At 31.0% G+C, this 23,715-nt stretch overlaps 4 protein-coding genes across 4 annotated transcripts; 2 read left to right on the top strand and 2 right to left on the bottom strand.

The window, feature by feature from the left end:
- The first annotated feature begins 3,312 nt into the window (after positions 1-3,312).
- LOC123201391 (solanesyl diphosphate synthase 1, chloroplastic) lies at positions 3,313-7,239 on the top strand. Its single transcript, XM_044616874.1, has 6 exons — positions 3,313-3,940; positions 4,146-4,270; positions 5,057-5,184; positions 5,268-5,371; positions 5,913-6,040; positions 6,418-7,239. The coding sequence occupies exons 1-6, from the start codon at positions 3,712-3,714 to the stop codon at positions 6,964-6,966; spliced, it is 1,263 nt and encodes a 420-aa protein (XP_044472809.1). The 5' UTR covers positions 3,313-3,711; the 3' UTR covers positions 6,967-7,239.
- Positions 7,240-8,001: 762 nt separating this feature from the next.
- LOC123201472 (mitochondrial inner membrane protease subunit 1) lies at positions 8,002-11,351 on the top strand. The gene is made up of 5 exons (XM_044616990.1): positions 8,002-8,219; positions 8,296-8,517; positions 9,456-9,566; positions 10,778-10,841; positions 11,085-11,351. Exons 1-4 carry the CDS (start codon positions 8,109-8,111, stop codon positions 10,814-10,816), a joined length of 483 nt encoding a protein of 160 aa, XP_044472925.1. The 5' UTR covers positions 8,002-8,108; the 3' UTR covers positions 10,817-10,841; positions 11,085-11,351.
- Positions 11,352-14,488: 3,137 nt separating this feature from the next.
- LOC123201678 (cytochrome P450 CYP72A219-like) lies at positions 14,489-17,832 on the bottom strand. The gene is made up of 5 exons (XM_044617262.1): positions 17,556-17,832; positions 16,629-16,846; positions 16,105-16,349; positions 15,286-15,673; positions 14,489-14,917 (listed from the first exon to the last, which is right to left on the bottom strand). Exons 1-5 carry the CDS (start codon positions 17,830-17,832, stop codon positions 14,489-14,491), a joined length of 1,557 nt encoding a protein of 518 aa, XP_044473197.1.
- A 1,280-nt stretch (positions 17,833-19,112) lies between these two features.
- Positions 19,113-23,408, bottom strand: LOC123201843 (cytochrome P450 CYP72A219-like). The gene is made up of 4 exons (XM_044617408.1): positions 23,220-23,408; positions 20,335-20,579; positions 19,664-20,048; positions 19,113-19,581 (listed from the first exon to the last, which is right to left on the bottom strand). Exons 1-4 carry the CDS (start codon positions 23,271-23,273, stop codon positions 19,153-19,155), a joined length of 1,113 nt encoding a protein of 370 aa, XP_044473343.1. The 5' UTR covers positions 23,274-23,408; the 3' UTR covers positions 19,113-19,152.
- Positions 23,409-23,715: the final 307 nt, after the last annotated feature.

Genomic DNA, 23,715 nt, shown 5'->3' with positions numbered 1-23,715 from the left:
ATATTTACTTGGAAAGCACAAATTCAAGCTTGATGTTGACGACAAAATATAACGGCTCTGATGAACTCTAATGACAACGAAAAATAAATTAAAATAAACTTAGGATAATCACGTTTTCAAGTGTAGAGGTTGAATGAGGGTGGTGTTTTGTTGGAATTGCAACCAAAATTTAAATGGAAAGTTGGCTAGAATTTTCATAAAAGGGCTGAATGCGGGCGGTATTTCGTCAATGTGCATTTTGTTGGCCACAAGGTTAGTCCAAAAATAGTTGGTCGTTCACTTAGCCCCCTCAGAAGCTCGTTATTTTTTAATTCCCCTATGATTTACTTATGTCCATAATAATTCCTTTTACTTCTAGTGCAACCCTCATAGTTCATGAAAATTTAGAATTACTGCACTGATTTTGATTGATGTCTTACTTGAATGGAATTATATTATGTATACTTATAATTAATACTAATTTGTGTATTAATAATATAATAAAATTATATATATAATTTTTATATACAAATAAAGATGTGTCACTGTATGATTAGATGTTGTTTTATCTTTAATTTTTAACTATTCAATCATATGATAACACGTCATTGTTTGTGTACAAAAGTTGTGTATATACCACTACTCTTAATAATAATATATCACCATATGATTGAATAATTTTGAATTAATAATAAAATAGTATTTAATAATATAGTGACACATAATCATCAATACTTAGGGTTGGATTTGAGCTAAACTGAGTCTGAACAAGGTGAAACTCATTTTCAATTTGAGCTTGTTGAGCATGGAGAAACACTAGTTCATGTTTAGCTTGCTTTGCAATTTAAGAGTTCATGTTCAGCTCAGGTTTGTGTAGATGGACCAAACTTAGCTTGGGTTCAAATGAGATGTTTGACTCGACTCGCTTAAACAATGTCGTTTTTTTTAATTTTTTGATAATGCAAGTTATGATCAGCTCCCTCTGTTTAGGTTTGGGTTTGAGTTTGTTTTTTCTCTACTACTCTGTAGCTTGTATTTGCATTTGTGTTCGTTTACCTCATGTTTGTATTCCAACTTATTTGAGCAAAACTCATTTCAAGTTCGAATAAACATGCTTCTAATCCAACCCTATCGATACTTAATTTAATGTTCATTATAAATATATAATATTACTTCTCTTAAATGTATTAATCATAAAACCTTTTAAATTCATCAAACTTTATCATGATTTTATTCTTTTGTGGAAAATTAAAGAATAATTTCAGAAGCTCAAAAATAAGATATTTCAAGAATAAACTAGTGAATGGCTGAAAAATTAACACAAAATTTATAACCAGTTATTTAAAGGCCAAATGACTATTTCCTACCCAAGTTTTAGCCTAATTTCAAAAGTACATTCACAATAATTTAAAAACTCAAACATTTACCTATGATTTAATTATTATTAAATTTTTCTACTAAAGGTAAAGGTAAAATCATTATTTTATCGTTAATATTAAAAATATAAAATTAATTTATTTTCCCCTAGAGTTTAAAAGCCTCCTACTTAAAATTTTCTAACTTTGAAAAGTAACATTCCCCCCCCCCCCCCCCCCCCAAAAAAAAAAGAAAAACTTAGGGTTTATTTTCAATAGCTCTTCAACGACCATCTCTGGCCACCGGTGACTCCCCTTTAAACCCAAAGTTGCTATCATCCCTTCCAAGACCATTTTGTCATCTAGAATGTGTGGACAGTGAAAGCATTATCCAATTTGGATGACGTGATTTGTTTGGACAATGCCTTCATTGTATCATCTAGACGAAGCATTTGGACCAACAAAAGTGGGCGTCGTCACATCATATTGTGCCTCTTCATTGTAGAAGGAGGCTAGATTTCATTGGCTTGTTGCACTTTGTCACACCATTGACTTGGCTCAAGATGGTGGTTGGAGTTTCGTTTATGACTTAAGGGTGATAGCATCATCGTCAGTGGCTAGAGAGGTAAGAAAATAAATCTTAGGTTTTGAGGGAGGAAAATATTACTTTTCAAAATTAAAAAACTTTAGACAGAAGTGAAATTGTTAGTTTTTAAAATTTAAGAGGAAAATATAATAAATTTTATATTTTTTTAATATTAATGATAAAACAATGATTTTACTCTTGTATCTAATAAAAAAGTTAGAAATTAAATTAATTACCCATTTTATCCCTTATTAAGCAAAAATGTCTATTCTATAATTACATCGTAAAACAAGCCTAGAAAAGCGCAAAATCAAGAAACATATGTCAAATTTGAAAGTTACATATTGAAAAATCTTAAAATAAGAAAAATGGATATGAAATTCGAAAACTATATATAAAAAAAACCCTAAGTGTGAAAAATATTAATTTAACCCTTATAAAATTTCTCCTTCCAAATAGGTTCAATATTTTTCTGTTGCCCCCTTATCAATTTTTTAATCCCTTATAGACCCTATAGTTTAAAAAAGTCAATTTCCCCAACCCCCCATTTTCCCCATCTTTCATGGATCACCCCACAAGTTAATGTAAAATTTCCAACTGGCCCCCGTGGATTTTTCCCTCTTCTCTTGGACCCTAATATTTTGAAAAAGCTCAATTTTCTCCTATCTGATGGGCGATCGTCCCAACCTATAGGAGGTTTAATTCAGCCTGGTGGGAAAGGATCTCCAATCAATCTAACCAATTTTTTGGTCAAAAATTGTCATTTCAGCCTCCAATTTCAACACAAATCAAATCTACATATCCTATAACATAATAGCCCTAAAAAATTTCAAGTAAAACTACTAAGAATCAAAATATTTTATGTATTATTCAAAATCAAAACCCTAAACATTCAAACCTTAAAATCTTCATCAAATTTTAATACTCCTAATAATAAATTGATTCAAACAAGATTAGGGATAATGTATTAACCTTCTTTGCTATTTTTGATCGTAAAAAATTATGAAAACTCAATGAGAAAGATGAAAATTACTACGCCCATGGAAGACCCATGGGAGACTTGTGATTTTCTTTGAATTTTATCCGTGTACGAAGGAAAATGTGGGAAGAAATATGTAAAATTCTTGATTTACATATAAGGGTAATTTGGTCCTTTAATAAAAAGAGGGCATTTTCACTTAATCTTTAGTTTTTGGATAATTTTCTTAACCCCCCTTGTTTTCGGTAATTAATTTATTTAAAAAAAAAAAAATTTAATAACAATTGAATTATGAAAAAGTGTTATGAGTTTTTATTAGACTAAAACTTGGGTGGGCCATAATCATTCGGCCTTATTTAAATAAAGGCTGTGGCTTTCATCGAACTTCCTTCAATTTTGACCACCAGCTACAATTTGGCATGGATTTGGCTTTGACCCGCAGATAAGGCCCCGTTCTTTCAGTTGCTTTCTTACACACATTTTACAGACCACAGGAGTCTCTTATGTCCTACACGAAACAACACTCATCGCAACTCACTGATAATAAATGACATGTTTTTATCCTTTGATGTCTTGTGTGGATTTCTTTCTACCACTCAATACGATTACCCCATTTGTGTCCGTTATTAGGAGAAAAACTTAACTGGCAAATCCTCCATTTGGACACTCTTTTTCAGTTTCTGTTCACTACCCAGTTGATGATTAGCTGTTGTTTTTATCGTTAATGGGAGTTTAAGCTCGATTTTCTCTCTGGGTTTTGAAATCTGGTGGCTTTTTTGGCTGCTTGGCTTCTGGGATTGCTGTTGAGAATCATGTCAATGACGTGCCGCAATGTTGATTTTGGAAGAAGTGTGCTTGATTTGGTGGCTTGTGGGTGTTCTTCCAGCGTATCCATTGATAGGTCTTGGGTTAGAAGTTATGCAAAGAGTGTTTCTAGGAGAAGTACTAGACACTTTGGTGCCCAAAGATTGGTCTTTTGCAAGCACAACCTTGCTCGGTGTCGTGTTTATTCCACTAAAACACCTGAAACTTTGCTTAATGGTACTAATTTTTGATGGCTAAGTGTTGTTTTTAATTGTTTACTACTTGGTTTTATCCAATATGTTGTGTTGCTTGTTTCTGTTTTATAGGTGTTTGTTGTTTTACCAACTTGGTAATGGCTGCGTTTGCTCCTAGTATAAGAGAGTTTGAATTTGATTTTAATTATGCAAGTTTTAAAGTTGTTGAGCTTGTGGATTTATTTTAGGAGTGAGTCAAGGTCCTCCACCAGTTCTGGATTTGAAGAAAGAGGCAAGAAGTCCGGTTTCACTGGCAAATTTATTTGAAGTGGTTGCTGATGACCTCCGGACTCTCAATCAAAATCTCCAGTCGGTAATTTTTCTTTGAAAATTTTTTGATATTGTCTAGTTAGAGAATGCTACTTATCTTTTACTTTTGGGATGATCTTATGTATTGTTATTAAGTATGCTTTAATGCCATGCAGAACATTTTTATTTCAAGAATTTGCACATGAGCTGGTTCATGGGATTTTACTTTAGCTTCTTGTGGGATATTGGCTGCTGTCTGCTGAGCTGAATTTCAGTCTGTTCTCTTGTATGAAAGATGAAATTCATTATCGAATAAAATAGAAGAAAGGTCTCATTTGCAATTGAATGCTGTTAACTTCTGGTGGAATTTAGGCTTATTGCCATTGTGTTAGAGATTCTGATAGCACCAAATTTAATTTGTTGATGCTAACATTAATATTGCATAAAATATGGAGCTTTCTTAGGTATTATCTTCATTTCAGTCATACTCCTTGACATATTTTACTTAAATGCTACGTGAGTCGGTTTAGCAAGTCTGCCCGCTAGTGCTTTATGATCGAATCTCCTAGCTGACTAAGACATAATATTTTGTTTCTGATTGATAGGCTCGTGTGTTTTGCAATTTGTTGAACATTTGTCCATGAAAGTAAGATTGGCTCTTAGTACTTGTTTATAGTGTTTACTTATGTAGCTCATTTTTATGTTCCTGTGACTATATTTATGATAGTCCATTTGCAATTCCTTGCTCGACTAGTGCACCATTTGTATTTGAAGCTGAGTTTTTTTTTTTTTTTAAAATTATTTTCTTATGGAATTGTAAATTGCATATCTGATGATGATGCTTTACCAGATTGTTGGTGCAGAAAACCCAGTTCTTATGTCTGCAGCTGAGCAAATCTTTGGTGCTGGTGGTAAGCGGATGAGACCGGCTTTGGTGTTCCTAGTGTCGAGAGCAACAGCAGAAATGGTTGGATTGAAGTAAGCAATATTCAGAACCATTTGCTAACTCCTGAAATTCTGTAAAGCAAATTGGAGATTCATTCTGTACTGATTTCTTTCAGAGAACTTACTGCAGAGCACCGTCGATTAGCCGAGATCATTGAGATGATCCATACTGCAAGCTTAATACACGATGATGTATTAGATGAAAGTGACATGAGAAGAGGTATATTGTACATCAAGATCTCTTATAAAATGTTATATATTCCTTTTTCTGCAATGCCAATCTATATACAGCTAAACAAGAACCAACTTGTATCCACAGCTTTTTTCAATTGGAGTGTCCAGATTCACCTAATATATTGTCTGTAGAAACTAATGTCTTAGCTTCTAGAACCTAATTTTTGGCTTTGCTCCTACTTTAGCTTTATTTTGAAGGATCTTAGAGGAGCAGTGTAAATAAATCACATTAATTATGTTATAATCCCTCTGGGTACTTAAAATCAATTGCTTATGTGTATTGTATTATGATATTGGTCAATAGAGTCGATTGATGGGATAGTTCATTATATGTTGTCTTGTCTTTTCTAGTGACTTGGTTTCTGTTAGTGACACTTGGGCGACTGGTGTAAACTGCCAGTGTATTTCTGTGTCAGTTGCACTGCCACATTTTATATCTCTAACATGTTATGGTTTCTCCCCCTACATTCAAACTTTTACCCCTTCAAAATTCCTTGTTATTTGAACTAATTGCTCTTCATGTTCAGGGAAGGAAACCGTTCACCAACTATATGGCACAAGAGTAGCAGTACTGGCTGGGGACTTCATGTTTGCTCAGTCTTCGTGGTACCTAGCAAATCTTGAAAATATTGAAGTTATTAAGCTCATCAGTCAGGTATGCGACACTCCATCACTTTTTTGTCTTCTAAACTGTTCAGCATCCACTTTTTGATGGTTACCCAGATGTTTATGAAGCTAGTCATTTCTCAAATTAGATCTTGCGGCATCATAGAGCGGGTGCACATTGTGATTTTTTTTTTTTGTTGAATTTGTTGTGTACCTGGCTCCTGCAGACTGCCTTCCTCAGCTGGGTTCCTCTTCTCCAATTCCTAGTGTGTAATTCTGCTATAAGTAATGTGAATAATTGATGAATTGTAAAAGACTCAATTGATTTCATCTCTATCTCTTTTTGTGGTCTTCTATTACTTTCCTTTTGTGATAAACTTTGGTAATGGGTGGCCTATCAATTAGTTTGATGCTTATTTGTAACAGGTTATTAAAGATTTTGCAAGTGGTGAAATAAAGCAAGTGTCTAGTTTGTTTGACTGTGACGTTGAACTCGAAGAGTATCTGCTCAAGAGCTACTGTAAAACAGCCTCCTTAATTGCTGCTAGTACCAAGGGAGCTGCTATTTTTAGTGGGGTTGATGGTAGTTTGTCAAGTCAAATGTATGAATATGGTAAAAATCTCGGTCTGTCCTTCCAAGTAGTTGACGATATATTGGATTTCACTCAGTCAGCAGAACAGCTGGGGAAGCCAGCGGGCGGTGATCTGGCAAAAGGGAACCTGACTGCACCTGTAATTTTTGCTCTAGAGAAAGAGCCAAAACTGAGAGAGATTATTGAATCTGAATTTTGTGAGATGGGTTCTCTTGAAGAAGCCATTGAATTGGTAAAGACCTGTGGAGGCATTGAGAGAGCACAAGAATTAGCAAAAGAGAAGGCTGATCTTGCCATCCAGAATCTGCTGAGTCTTCCTCGAAGTGCCTTTCGATCAGGCCTTGAGGAAATGGTGTTGTTTAATCTCGAACGAATCAATTAGTTTAAAGCATTTTATAGGACAAAGTACCTCCCAATAGAAAGCCATCTCTACTAGTATGAAATGCACTCCTCCTGAACCTCACTGGGTTACATGAAGACGAGCTGCTCATAATATTGTTTGTTCAGGCTCACATTTTTTATTTGGATAAAAGAAAAGTAATTTACAGCCATTGATGTACAATAAAGTTTCCAAGATCATCAATAATGTCATGTTATTCTTCCTGTAAGCATCTGATTTCAGTGAAATAATTTTACACTCTATGGTTCTAGCTCATGCTCCTGCATACTGTCATGTAAATACATCACTGATAGAGCTCATACTGCTGCACATGCCCACCTGGCTCATAAGTTTAGAGGATGAGTAGTTACCTGGTTAGACTCAAGGTTGCTTATTCGATGCTTGAACATGTAAGCTAAATATGGCAAGGCAGTCATTTTGAAAGCTTTATTACTTGATTTGATACATTCATGCTTATTAGTATGGTACAATATATGACACATATTTTACGATACGATACAATACAATAGATATATCGTAAGATAATAGGATATATATTATCAATTCAGATTGATACTTTTTTTAGATAAAATAAAAATATAGTAAAATATATATATGAAACATTTTAAAATTTTATAAATGTTTGTTTCAAAATGATGATGCATTAATTAAAATTTTTTATTATTTTATTTGTTTTGTCAGTTAATAAAAAAATTTAATAATTTTTTATTACGGATGATATCTTAATAAATTAGATATTAAATACCTTAGTTTCAATTAATATGATAAGCATGTTTTAGAGTAATTATAGTTGCAAATATTTAATAATTTTATATTATTTTATTATATTTAATTAAATATAATAATTATTTATATTTATAATGAATAATTTTTTTAAAAATCTATCTTTGTAATAATATTTTATTTATGATACATAAAGGTGAAAAATGTAATTCATTGATAACTCAGGATGAAATCAAGCTGAAATTAAAATTTTATAATATCTTTTTGTCATTTGGAAAATAGTGAAAAAGTTACAGGCCTCCGCCGCCATTAAGCCTTAAGAGCCCAAGCAGAAACGCCGTCGTTCGATTCAAAATATTAACTAGGCAGAAAGCCACCATAACCGGAAGGAGAAGAAAGAGATGCGACAATGGACATCGGTAGGCAAAGAAGCCCTAAATCAAATCTCAACGGTGGCCAGATTTCTCTGTTTACTCCATGTCACCGACAACTACCTCTGCTCCCCTACGCTCGTTCGTAAACCACTTTTTCACTTAAATTGTCTCTTCTTCACAATTATTTTCTCAAAATGTGATCTGGTGTCTGCAGGCGTTCGGTCCAAGCATGCTCCCGACGTTGAACTTAACTGGAGACGTCATATTATCGGAACAGGTGTCCCACCGCTTGGGACGAGTTGGTCCAGGTGACATCGTGCTCGTCCAATCACCTGTGGATCCGGCAAAGATCATCACCAAGCGCATTCTAGGTCTTGAAGGTGATCGAGTCACTTTCCATGATCCTTTGACTGGTGACAGGTTTCGAACTGTCGTGGTGCGTTTGTTTTCTTTCTTAATTGTTTATGCGTGATATGTTAAGCGTAATCGCTAGCTACCGATATGTAAATATGATTGTTTCAATGAGAAAATTGAAATCAAGTATTTCAGAAACGTAATATAAACAAAACAGGGAAATTTATGGAATGTCTTTGAGATATCTCTTTAAGTTGTGTTGAAAATCTGGCGGATGTTTCAAAAGTGAAGAGTAATCTTCTTAGTAATCAGGTTGAATATCTAATTCTTTTGCCTAACGTGTAACTTCTTAAACAAGGCTTAAGTTCCAACTAAAATATAATATGTGGGTATTTTATATTTATTCTTAGTTTATTTTGAACGGCTCAATGACCATTTTAGTAATTCATAATATCTTGTCTTTCTGTAGCTTAGGAGTTAGTGGGGAAATTATTAGGGAAGTTAAGAGGAAGCTAGTAAAGTGGTAATTGAGAGTTTTGAAATAAACTATCTGTAAAATTGAGGGGTATTACTCTAAAGTTGCAAGTTACATGGATTGGTTGGTTGGGTGGGTCTTGGCAAAGAAAATATTCCTGTGGGTGGTGTAGAACCAGATGCTTGAATGGGTTTCTATTGGTAGTGTCTTCTCTCTTATCATGGTTAACAAACATGTGCTGTTTTATGGGGATTGCATACTTGCAAAAAAGTATTGATTTGTTGTTCCCAACTCTAACGTAATTGAGTACAAAAATCGAATAGGTCAAAATGTGATGTTATTTAGCTGGGGAAGCCTCATGTTTTCATGCAATGGATTACTCTCTTCCTTTCTCTCTCCTTCCTAAGTATATAATGGCTTTATGTTTTGTATTAAAAGCAATAGTGTGGATGTTGCAATTCAACCTGCACTCTATTTTTTGTGTCATATTTACATCATTTTTGTAATGACTAAGTTGTTTTATATTTTTGGATTTTGATGGACAGGTCCCAAAGGATCATGTTTGGATTCAAGGGGATAACATATATGCCTCCAATGATTCTCGATATTTTGGGCCTGTTCCCTATGGTCTAATCAAGGGGAAAGCATTTTTCAGGGTACTCTGATCCACTTATTTGCCTTTCTTTTCTCTACATAATTAGGATCATAATTTTATGAGATGAAAATTGTTATGAATTATCATCGCCCTTTTAGAAGTATTGTCCTGGGAAGGGAAAAATCATTATATGTTATAATGATGTAGGGAAAGAAAAATGCTTGCTTTCATTAGTTGTTTGATAACAATTTGATTGTTTAAGGGTAGAAGCTGTGTATTGAATTAGGGACTGGGAATCATTTGAGATCAAGATATATAAAAAAAAAAAAAAAGTCATATGATTATTTTAGACGTGTCAAAACTTTCGAATAATAAAATGAGACAGCTGTTTGTAAACTTACAAAAATCCACCTGTGTTTATGACCTGATATTAGCTAAGACCAATGGTGTATAATATCAAGACTGCCCCATGTTGCATATACAAAAATGTTGCTGAATTTCTTTGATCTCTAATTTTGCTTTTATCTCGAGTTTCTTTTTGTCACTGTTATATGCATTATTTTTGAGTTATTAGGATTGATATGAAGAAAGGAATATTTTGAGCTCAAAGTGATTGACATTTTGCTATTTTACAACCTTTATTAAATTTGTTCCGTACTGGTCACAAAATTAATCTCAATTTGTGAAATAAGTTTGTGATTCTCAGTATGGGAAGAAATTTGTTGTTGTAGTGACTGAATTAAATTGGATGATGTGTTTTTTTTTTTCAAATGAGTTTAAAGATTTTGTAATCACATTAGAATTTTAGTTTCAAGGTTCACAATTTTTTTCTTTTTGGATTTTGGTTATGTATCGTATCATAAAGCCTTATGAAATGGGATATTGAGTCCTTGGCAATGAAAATAATTTAAAGGGTTGCCTTCCCCTTGTCCTTCTTTGTATCTGGAATCGATTCACTCAGGTTACTGGTGATTGAAACTTTAAATGGATTCATTTCCATATCACATCCCTGATTTATGGATGATTTTATAATTTAGCATTCAAAGTTTAACATTATGTTGATAAATGTGACTTGTAATATGAAATTATTGATATATTTGTCAACATATAGACTTTACTTGCATGAATGTAGACCTTTTTGATCTTTTCCCATATTTTAAGTATCCGTGCAGAGTAATGTTTGTATCAGTGAACTTGTTGATTCATGAATCTGGACAGCAGTCTGGAATTTATTCATTTAGATCCTATAATCACGTGTGCCCTGTTCATCAGGTGTGGCCGCCACATAGCTTTGGACAATTGGGGCCTTGAACTGGATAATAATCTCATACTGAAGGTATATATTCATGATTAATTTACAAAATTAGTGCTTGTTGGCATGGTTTCTTTGAAAAAATAACGGATTCAGGTGTTTATAAACTGATAGTGGTTTCTATTTTTATTTTTCCCCCTAAGATCAATTTGTATATGAATATAAAGTGCTCAAGGGGGTTTAGTTAGCCCGATATGTTTAAATAGTTTTGATTTAAACGTGTGCTAATTTTTTGCTTAATTATTATGGTAATTGAACTTTTTTCAGGTACATGAAATTGATTGTTGTAAACCATATATGTCTCTGAGATGTAATGAAGGCATCCAACATAATCCTGAACTCCTGCAACTCTTAGAAAGATAGGAAGATAATCTCCTTTCCTGACAACATGAAAGAATTTTTTTGTTAATTTTCGTAAACAAATTTGAGGTGTGGTATTCAAATTCTTGATGCTGTTAGTTAGTTGAAGATTGGTCAGTCTTCTTGGAAACACATTTCGAAGGTTATTAGAAAAATGACACCGGCTTTTCTTAATTGTCATTTGCCGCATTTTCTTCTATACTTGATTTTGGTTATGAATTATTTTAAGTTATGATTGGACTTTGAGGAATTCTGCTTTAGGATTTAGATGAATGATTGTCAAGGATAATACTAAGGGTGTGTTTGGTTTGGATAAAATTTTATTACCAAAATTGAAATATTATTTTTAAGATAGATTATCTAAAAAATTATTAAATATAAATGATTATTATGTTTGATAAAATTTGATAAATATAAATAATTACTGTTTGGTTAGAGGTAATAAAAAAAAAAATTATTTTACTTAAATATCTTTAAGTATAATTATTTTAAAATATTTTTTATGTTATTTATTATATTAATTGAAGGGAAAATGAGATCATTTTTGTCATAAAAAATTAATAAAAAAAATATGATTATAACAAAATCAAGATTTTTTTAGTAATTTTTTAATACTTGAGGTAAAGATAATAATTAGATTATTTTTTATATTATTTATCATATTACTATTGATAATAAGAGATTACTTGAATATTTTATTACTTTATAATCGAACAAAATAATGCGAATAATGCGAATAATGAAGAGTAGATTAATGAAATAATCTTTTTATATATTGAAGTAAACGCCCCCTCAAGTATGTAAATATTTGATGTACAGCGGTTCGCTAATCTTCCACGTTACATATTAGTTTTAACTTTGATGTGTCTGATAATGTAAGATGGTAGTGTGATTTTAATTGTAACTGCAAACCATTCTTTCTTATCTCTATTTATTCATCTTTTTAGTTTGAAGCAACCGAAGAATGATCAAATATTTACAATGAGGTGGCTTCTGCGTACTAGTTTTGCAGATGAGTTTATTTTGCTCTCTTGAATTCTAAAATGGACAGAGTGACTGTTTTCCAAAAGGATAATTCATCACATGCAATGATGCAAACTGATTTTAAATTGTTAGTAACTTAGATTTCTACAGAAAAAAAAGAAAGAAAGTGATTTATGCATTTAGAACTATGTCTAGGCCACTTTGACCCAAAATGGTAGAGAACCCTTATTTTTATTTTTTCAAATGAGACTGACCAATTCTAACAACAAAATGCCTGTTGAGGCCTTAAACCTCTTTTGTGGCTTGCCCTAGTTTGCATATCAATGTGATTTGGAAAATTGGATTGAACTAGTCGATCTAATCAGTTGAAGTGTCATTTATTAATTAAAATAATTTTAATTTACTTAAAAATTATTTTTGAAATTGATCTGAATTGGATTAATTTGAATAATTCAAACTGTCTGATTGGATTGGGTAAAAGTGTAATTTGATCTTATCAATACAAAAAAATCAATTTTTTAATATAAAATTCATTATTGGGAAATAAAAACCCAAAGGATTATCTATCCATTTTGATAAGGTATACCATACAAATTAAATTTATTTTGATAATAAAATAATTTATATTATATATTTAATAATTAATTATATAAAATTGTTTTAAATATTAATTTTAAATAATTGACTAGTTTGACCACAATCAACCAGTTCGATTGTTGACTAAATTGTATTGCCTCTTTTATTCGATTGACATTTGGACTGGTTTCAAAAATATTGGTGTCAACATTCTTAATTAGAATTTCTCTTCGATAATTAACATTGTTTATAAGAACGGTTTTATAAAATGAAAAAGTAATATTATTTGTATGCATTTTTGATACATAATTTGTATACACAGATGATGTATCATTATGTAATTAGTGTTATTTTATATTTAATTTAAAATTACTTAATAAAATAATAATACATTATTTATGTATCTAAATTGTGTATCAAAAATATGTACACGTAGTTTTATTGTTATAAAAATAATAAAATTATACTATGCAATAATAAATATGAAAATTCGTTTTAAACTAAAAGTATACAATTTCATGTAAAGAGTGTAACAGCCAATGTTCATAGAAATTATAAAAAAGAAAAAAAACACAAATTTTCATTGAAACTAGTAAAATTGTATTAAATAGTCCATATTTTCTCTTATCAATTGAAAGATAACCTCTTTTTAAAAGTTAGGCCAAAAGAGCTATTTCCACCCAAGATTAAGTGTATTCTTACAGTCTCATCCACAAAATTTTAAAAGCCTAAATATCTACCTTTCTACTAAAATTTTTTATACGGTTAAAGGTAAAAATTTTATTTAAATAAAAATATTAAAAAAATAAAATTTTATCAAATTTTCTCTCCTTTAAAAAATCTAACAATTTCTTCTCATTAAAAGTTTTTAAAATTTAAAAAGTGATTATTTCCTCTTTAGGTTTTTTTTTTCATATTCTCTGACAACCATCTCTTTTTTGATAGAGAAAATTTGATAAAATTTTAGTTTTTATAATATTTTTACATAAACGATAATTTTAATTTTAATCCTACCACAAAATTTTAATATATATATGAGTATTTAAACTTTTAAAATTTTGTAGGTGTGCTGAACCTTTGAATTCTTTTGGCCTAAAAGTTGTGCATTCTCTAGCTCCCTTCTCATTTTTGAATAAAATTGCTTTTGTACTTATAAGCTTACACACAATACATTAAACAATGCTCGACACTGCATGGTATTCAGACGCCATAATTTTCAACCTCCAGCTTCTCTTTACTTAAAAAATAACAAAATATTAAGCTATGCATGACATAGGCCATTTATTTAATGCTTCCTTGAAAACTAGGCTACTTTCAATAATTGCCCTTAAAATTAATAATGAAGATGAAATAAATTAATATAAGTTACATCTAAACTTAAATAGTCAACTTATATCAACTGAATTTTGTTAGATTTTTAAAATTGGCATATATCTAAATTCATCGTATTAAGATTTTATGTCAAATTAATTAAAAAAAAATCTATGAAAGTGAATTTGAATCTATAACAAAATGATAAATATGACCCCTTCATATATTACTTCTTTGTTGTCTTTACTATTTGTGACATAGATAAACTTTAGTTATTCAGGGTTTTTTACCCCTTTCCTTTATTTATACATATTTAATCAAAGAAGAAAAAAAGGTCTATCCATATTATGAAACCCATATCAAAATTATTTATTAATGATATGTGTCTAAGAACCAATAAATTTTGCACTGAATTATTGTGACAACTAACTGTTGTAACACTAGATTTTGTGCAAAATAATGTGAGCTCCATGTTGTGGTTGCACAGTTATGCCTAGATTGGGGGCATGCACATATGTTGGAGAAAGATGAAAGGAGAAATTTCGCAGAATCATTGCTAAAGTTAGTTTTGCTTCTAACCATGCAAAGTTCTGCCCAATGCATATTCTAGGTCCCCAACCGAATGGGAAGAATGAAACTTGACCATTTTTTGCTGCCTTTGAAACTCCTTGAGAAAATCTATCTGGGTTGAACTCTTTTACATCTTCTCCCCAATATTCTTCCTCATGATGAATCAGAATTATTGGCAATGAAAGTAAAACCCCAGCTGGGATAGTGAATTCCCCCAATTTGGTCTCTTTTTGACATATCCTTATTAGTAAAGATGCTGGTGAATATAACCTTAATGCTTCATATAGAATTTTGCTTATCTGCAACAAAGTTATTGAAAACAAAATGGATCAAATAAACATTTCACTTAAAAAAATAAACTAGCATTAGTGAGAGAAAAATAATGAATAGATAAATATTTCATCATTATAAATACTATTTTAATAATTTTAGAGACAAATTATATTTTTGTTAAAAATAAGTAAATTTATAATTTCAACAAAAGAAGATGATTGTTAAAAGACTATTTTCTGTTAAAAAATTTTAGTGATAGAAGAAATCCTGTCATCACTTGTTGTTTTAACTTTCACTGTTAAAAGTATTAATAATAGAGATAAAAACATTTTTTCTCTTATTAAAGTCAATTTTTGTTTTAGTGTTTTGTTAAGAGAAATACATGTTTACGTACTTCTTTCAATTGATTTAGCTCAGCAAATTGCGGTTCTTTGTCCCCGAAAACTTCGAAAACTTCTTTTCTTGCTCGTTCTTGCCAATCTTGATGCATGCATAACAAAACAATTGTCCATACAAGCCAAGATGCAGTAGTCTCTTGACCAGCAAGATAGAATAGTTTGCATTCTTCAATCACCTCTTCAATACTCATTCCGCTTCTTTGATTCCCTTGCTCTTCCATTTCTCTGTGATTTGATGCCACTAATATTCCCAATAAATCATCATCAACGCTAGCTTTGCCTGCTTTCAAGGCTTCTTCCTTTTTCTTAATGATCCCTTTTATCAGTGCTCTAATTTGATTGTGATTGCTTTTCATTTTCCTGTTTGTTGTAGTAGGGAGGAACCTGTAAATGTATAAAACAAATCACACAAGTTGGATTTTCTTACTTGCTCCAAGTCTGACACCCTGTAATTTATGTTATCAATTATTCCTTATAAGGGTTTATGTCCACACCTTCAAAATGGGATATTGATAGAACTCTGATATCAAATGATATAAATTTTAGTAAAATTATATCTTAAAAGCTATTTATTTAGATTAGAGAACTCAAAACCATAAAAAACCTATATTTTTCAATTTGAGATCCAAGTCTTACATCTTGTACTTGGATCGCAACAGTTTATTGATACTATGCTCAAACTGGCCATGAGCTCACCAAGCCAAAAAATAGTGAACTTGAGCTGGGTTCAATAATAATCAAACCCTCAACACAAACTGAGATGTGAATAGCGTATGAGGCGCATAAATTTAATTATGATGGTTGAAGATAATTACCGCCATCCGGGGATGTAGACAAACTGCATAACTTGAGTAAAAAGCTTAATCTGTTGGCCAAAGAGTTCAAATATTTTTCTTCCATCTTCATAGCTGCTACCAAAAGCTGTCCGAGAAATAACATCTGCTGTCAAAGTTTGAATGTGAGGCCACACGTCCAACTCGCACGAGTCTTTCTCTGAGACTAAAGCCTTCCATTTCTTCGTCATGTCACTGCAACTCAAATGCATCTTCGATAACATATCCTACAAAATATACATAGAAAAACTCTCATTAAAAATGGTATTCAACGATACTTTATTGCATGAATTAATATGTAACAATATTATGTATACAATAAAGTTATGTGTACATATTTTTGAGTATATAATTAAATATATAAATGATTTATCATTATGTAATTAGGTGATTATGAATAAAGTATAAAGTAACATCAATCAAATGATGATATATAATCTATATAGTTAATTGTATATAAAAAAAAGTGTACGCATAACATTGCTTTTATATATATATGCACAGACCTTCAACTTGTCGAGATGGAATGCTGGAGTGGCAATCTTTCTGGCTTTAACCCATTGTTCACCCTCGTACGCAACCATCCCAGTAGCAACCAACCTGGCTAATGGATTACTTTTGAGTTTTTGAAAAGTTTCCCACTTGGATAAAATTTCCCTTATCAATTTGGGATCACTGATGTTTAGGGTTGGTTTTGGTCCCATCCATATGAATGACTTCTTTCCTACATATCATTCACCATAGCTCAAGTTATTAGTTTGCAGAATATATGTTTGTTTGAGTTACAAAAACTTGATCTCCTCTTAAGGTACTATTTTTCCAGATCACAATAATATTGAATAACAAAAATCCATCTAAGTGCAATAATATGGTATCATTATTAGAAAATAAAATGTGGGATCATAATATTTCAGATCAATAAGGCTTTTAAAACAAATTATATAAACTTATTTATTCAACTTGATGCGATGATATTGATATTGCGATAAGAAAAAAGTAAACAATTATATCACTAAATCATAAGCTGATAACTCAGTTTATCCAAATTAGTTTATATGATTTATTTATTCTTATAGTTTTATTCTTTGAAAGAGGAAGAAAATGCAAATGTTTGCTCTCTCGAAACCACCAGTGTTTTCTTTTCTTCTTCACTATTTTTACATTTACTTTTTCTCGAAATATCATTTATTAATTAATTTAGTCAGTAACATATCAAGCTTGACCTTGTATATATTATTGATGACAATCTATCCTATCTTGAAAAAAAAAAAAACCTAAATTCTTTAGAACACATAAGAAAAAAGTATGAAGAAATTGATATGAACAACTGAACACGAAGTTTTTTGAAAAAAATCCTGAAATAAGTTAAATTGACACTGATTATCATTCACTAATCATGTTAATTAATTTTTCTGGGATCTGTTAAGGCATACCATATTTGTTGATGGCATGGTGGAAGTAGGGCAAAATTCTGGAAGAAATATCATGGGAGAGTTTGAGAGGTTTGGCTCTGGCTTCAACTCTCATCATCGACATCTCCTTCATGTCTCCATGAAATAGCTTGTACGAGTTTCCTGAGAATCCTTGACGTCTTATCAACTTTTCTAGCTTCTTCGGCCTCAACCAAATGGAATTCACCACTGTCCATACACACCACAAAATGGTGGCAAAAGCCATTGAGAAGGCAACGAATGCCACTGTAATCTCCATGAATGAAACTATGACAGAATAAGATAATGTTGATTCTTATATATATATTTTGTTGTTTGGAGCCATGTCCTTATATATATATTTTGTTGTTTGGAGCCATGACTCTTTCCACCTTCTAGAATCTCTTAGTTACCTTTTAATAGCTAAATTTTAATAACAAGGTAATTTGCTACAGCAGGTGATAACATTACCTTATTTTAGGAATTAAAAGATTCTAGGAATTAATTGATTATGAAGGAAATTTTAATTTTATGACCATTTTATCTTTTATTTATTTAATTTAGCAAAATCTAGTTACTGAAATTAAGATAATTCATTGAAATCTTACCCTGCTACTAAATTTTGTTACTAAAATGTAATATGCTTGCCATATTATTTTGTTCGATTTCCTTATTTATAAAAGATTTTGATATTATGCTGTTTCCGACATGAAATGATAGATAATATAATTTTATTCTTATTTATTAAAATTTTAAAATATAAATATTCTTGTTTTCAATTAAAATTAATTTTATAATTTGATAATATAAAAAATATTAATATATTATTAACACGTCAAATAATTTTAAAAAATATACCAAACAAATAGTTCGATGTTAGAAATATTAATTTAACAACACAAAATCCTAATTTATATCCAATAATATTGTAAAGGCAATAAAATAATATTTAATATTATTTTATTAATATTAATCAAACACAAAAATTATTTTTACATGTTAATTTTACAATACATATTAATAATTTATACTTGAATCAAATGTACTATAAGGGGGTGTTTGGTTCAAGTTATCAAAGATTATCTTGATAATCTATCTTTTATTCCCTTGTTTGGTTTGTCAGTAATAAAAGATTACAGTAATATTTTATTACCAATATCGACGTGTCAGGTAATATAGGTGGTAATCTGATTACCACCTTCACCTTAGGTATTTAAAGATTACCAATGTAATTTTGATTTTATTATAATTATATTATTATTTATTAATTTTTTGAGATAAAAATAAATTTATTTTTAATTAATATGACAAATAATATAAAAAAATATTTAAAAATAATTATATTCAAGAACATTTAAGTAAAATAATTTACTAATAATCTTTTATTACCTTTAACCAAACACAATAATTATTTATACCTATCAAATTTTATCAAACATAGTAATCATTTATACTCAATAATATTTTACGTAATTTATCTTCAAGATAATCTTTCTATTTTGGTAATAAAACATTACCCAAACCAAACGCCCTCTAAGAGTATTTTATTTTTGACACTAATAAAGAGGTAATTAAATGAAAAAAAAAGTACAGTACAAAACTAAATTTTGCTTAAGATAATTGGGGCACCATATTGAGGTTTTAGAGTTAAATTACGAGTGGGAGCATGAATATAAGTTGGAGAAAGTTGAAATGAGAAATTTTGCAGAATCATTGCCAAGGCTAGTTTTGCTTCTAGCAATGCGAAATTTTGTCCGATGCATATTCTTGGACCCCAACCAAATGGGAAGAATGAGATTTGATCATTCTTTGATGCTTGGGAAACTCCGTGAGAAAATCTATCAGGATTGAACTCTTTTGCATCAGCTCCCCAATGATCTTCATCATGATGAACTAGAATGATTGGAATTGAAAGTTGAACTCCAGTAGGTATTATGAGTTCTCCCAATTTGGACTCTTTAATAATTGTTCTAGCTAAGAGAAGTGCTGGTGGATACAACCTAAGGGTCTCATGAAGTATTTTATTTACCTGAAAACACGTATATATATATATTAAGGCATTATGCATGGAGATCAATGAAATAGAAATTTATAAATAAAAATATCTTTACTTCTTTCAAATGGTTCAACTCATCAAATTGTGGCACTTTGTTACTGAAAACTTCAAAAACTTCTTCTCTTGCACGTTCTTGCCAATTCGGATGCATACATAATGAAACCATTGCCCATACAATCAATGATTGAGTAGACTCCTGACCAGCAAAATAAAAGAGTTTGCACTCTTCAATCACCTCTTCAAGGCTCATCCCATTTTGTTTATTCCCATGCTCTTCAATTTCTCTGTGGTTTGATTCCACTAATAAACCCAATAAATCATCGTTATTTTCTTTTCCAATCTTCAGGGTCTCCTCTCTTTTTCTTATGATATCTTTTATTAGTTCTCGAAATTCATTATGATTATTTTTCAATTTTCTATTTTCTTTAAAGGGTAAAAACCTGCAAATTTTTATAATAAATCTAATTAGAAATGGAGCCCTCTTATGATAATGATAGAAATTTACTGCAGCTAGCAAGCAAGACTAGTTAAGTTGCCATGTAATCTTTGCAAAGGAAGTAAATGAAAAAAAAAAGTTTTAATTAAGTTTCTTTATATGTTTCCAGTGTTCCCTTTCAAAAATAAATTTAATTTTACTAATAGAGTTGTTTAAAATATAAAATTAAGTTTCTTGTTTTTGTGTTCATCTTCCAAAAAGAATTCCACAAAGTAATACACACAAATTACCTCCATCCTGGTATGTGAAAGAAGGGCAAAACTTGTGTGAGAAGATTAATTTGTTCATTAAGGAGTTGAAATATTTTTCTTCCTTCTTCATAGCTACTGCCAAATGTTGCCCGAGAAATCACATCTGATGTTAAAGCTGTAATGTCAGGGCAAACATCTAACTCACCATATTCTTTGTTTGAGATGGAAGCCTTCCGTTTTTCTATCATCTCATTACAACTCAAATAGAATTTAGGTAACATACCCTATAAACAAACACAAACAAAAAATGTAAATAGAAAAAAATAGTGTTATGTGTACAAACAGTTTGCATAACTTTATGTACAAATAATGACATATTACCATGTGATTGAATAATTAAAAAAAAAAGATAAAACAAAACATAATCACATAGTGACATGTCATTGTTTTAAAGATTGTGCATATAGTTTTATTGAATAGGAAAATAATAATAAAGATGTATTATTTTCGTTCATGTGCATCCATATTTGTTATTAAATATTGGCGCTGTTTATTTAATTTACTAATTGATAGTAAATTAAACTGAAAAGTGGAAACATAAAAAGAACTTTTTAATTTAAGGTTTGGGGTAGGTTTACAAGTGCCAACATGAATTACAAGGTCTGTTTGTCTAATTGGTAATTTATTTACAGCAGACTGAATTGAAATTTTTGAACCAAGGCTAACTGAGGATGAAGCCATATGATTTGTGGCATCAGAATCTATATTTCATGAATTAAGAAAAAGATGAGATACGAATCAAGAAAACAAGCCTGAAACATTTGCTACAGAAGTAACATTACTAGAAGGAATAAGAGCAAGAAGCTAGTGAAATTGCTCCGGAGTGAATGATAAGGTATCATCATGTTTTTCTGAAGAGGATGTAGCAACAACAACAAAAGATGGAGGCTTAGTATTGGAATGCTTGGACAAGTTTCTTTTTGATGGAATTCCTTTTTGATTTATCCTACACCAAGATTCACTGTGGCCATCTATCTCACAATAGTGATAATTGTAGTGAGGTTGGAATTGCACTTGTAGGTCTGATTGGAGGCAACCATGGTTGATTGCTCAATGTTTGTAGAAAATGTTTGGGATATGGTCCTTTGACGTTCTTCTTGTGATAATAAGACATAAGCCTTGTTAACTTATGGAAGTGAATCCATCAAAAGAATTTGGGTGCTAACCACACTATAAGAATCATTGAGACTCATGAGATAATCCATAGAGGTTATCAACAACAACAAGAATACTATGGTCCTTAAGAGCTTCACACTTTCAAGAAGGATATGTCTGATGACCTTTTAAGACAACATAATAAGTGACAATAGAATTTGTTTCTTCTCTATGATTTGAGATAACATGTCATATCTTAAAGAGATGAGGGACATTTTTCTGTGAGAATCCATCTTGTAAGTTACTCAAAACCTCACAAGCTGTGGTTGCATAAATAATGTTGTTGGCAATAGTTGGAGAAACAACATTGATGAGCCAATAGAGAATGATGTTATCTCATTAGATTTAACTGAAAATAAGTTGTGGTAGCCTTAGAAGGTTGAGTAATTAACCCATCAATAAGCCAAGTTTGTTCTTGGCTTCCAATGCCATACGAACAACACAACTCCAAGTTGAGTAGTTATTCCCATTCAACGGTTGAGAGACTAAAAGGGCACCTTGATTGTTAGAATGGTGCAAAAAATATAGAACTATGAAGGTTTACTTGTCGTAGTCATGACTAAGAAAAACAAATTTATGGGAGTAAAAGAAGAAGAGCCTCAAACTCTGATACCATGTTAATAATGGAAAAAAGTGAACTGGATTATTATTTCATTACTAGAAGAGGTGTTTATATACAAACATGGGAGCACAATACAAAAGGAAAATACATAATTTGTGTTAAACTACTACAAAATTAGTGCTATGTATAAGGAGAAAATTAAGTTATTGAATCCAATGATTTGTGTTAATCTAGTGCTAAATTAGTGATATGTACAAAGAAAAAATTAAGCTTTTGAATCCCATGATTTGTGCAGGTTTAACCTATAATAATGGGGAATATTGTCTAATAATATCCTATATACAAAGACAAACAAAAAAGTAAATAAAAAAATCAAAGATTTTTTTTTCATTCATGCGCATACAAATTATTGCATGAGTTATAGAGGATAAAAATGAGACCTTCAACTTTTCAAGATGGAAAGCTGGATTAGCAATCTTTCTGACTTTGAGCCATTGAGCACCCTCATACCTCGCCATCCCATTCACTACCAACAAGGCTAGTGGATTCCTCTTGGGTTTTGGAAAAATTTCAGGGTTTGACATGATATCCCTGATCAATTTGGGGTCTGTGATGTTTATGGTTGGTGTTGTGCCCTCCCATATTAAGGATTTCTTTCATGTAATATTCATGGGAAAAATGATTTTGAAATTCAATATTTGAGTACTATCAGTAATAATTTTATTTTATCATATACGTAACATTTGTATGACATGTACACAATATAGTTTACCCTTTTAATTGATGTTGAAATGACCATTTGACTTATTTAATTATTCTTTTGTTAATTTAAAAACATATAGTGATGAACCAACCAAATTTTTACTTTTGTTTTAATTTTCTATAGTCTTTAATTCAAGTAAACAATGTTGTGCATCCGTAAGGACATACATCACCAGTCACTACATGCTAGAATTTTCTTTGGTATTGTTTCACTTATAAAATTATTTTATAATTTCTTATACCAAGTCAGTCAAGTTCCATGCATCTAAGAAAGACAAATTGACACGGCTCTATTGCTGGATGAAAGTACTTTTCTGGGAAAGCCAAATCTAATGCATCAAGGTAACAATAACTTAGAATCTTAATTGAAAGGAAATTGGCATACCATAATTTTTGATGATATGATGATGAAATGGAACGACTTGAGAGGCAATATCATGGGAAAGGGAGTTGATGGGTCTTGTTTTAGCTTGTTTTGTGATCACAAACATTTCCTTTGTGTCTCCATGGAGAAGTTTGTACGAGTTGCCGGAGAAACCTTGCTGTCGAAGCAACTTCTCTAACCTCCTTGGCTTCAACCAAACCCAGTTTAGCACCTTCCATAGACATGTTATAAGAGCAGTAAAAGCAATAGACAAGGAAAGAGATGTAACTGAAATCTCCATTTTCAGGAAACTTTAAGAGAGAACAATTTGAATAAGGAAATGGAAATAAAGCCTTTTATTTATGTTAATCAGGATGGCCTACTCTTATTGGGAAAAAGTTTTTAAGACTCTTGTGAGTTGGGATGCGGATGGACCCCAAAACTATTTCAATGGGTCAAGGAATCTTTTGGTTTCGGTAGGCATCTTTGATTTTTCTACCACTAAAAAATTTAAAGG

The sequence above is a fragment of the Mangifera indica genome, chromosome 18 (assembly GCF_011075055.1).
Source record: "Mangifera indica cultivar Alphonso chromosome 18, CATAS_Mindica_2.1, whole genome shotgun sequence".
NCBI classification, from domain to species: domain Eukaryota; kingdom Viridiplantae; phylum Streptophyta; class Magnoliopsida; order Sapindales; family Anacardiaceae; genus Mangifera; species Mangifera indica.
This window is presented reverse-complemented; position numbering and strand designations above follow the sequence as displayed.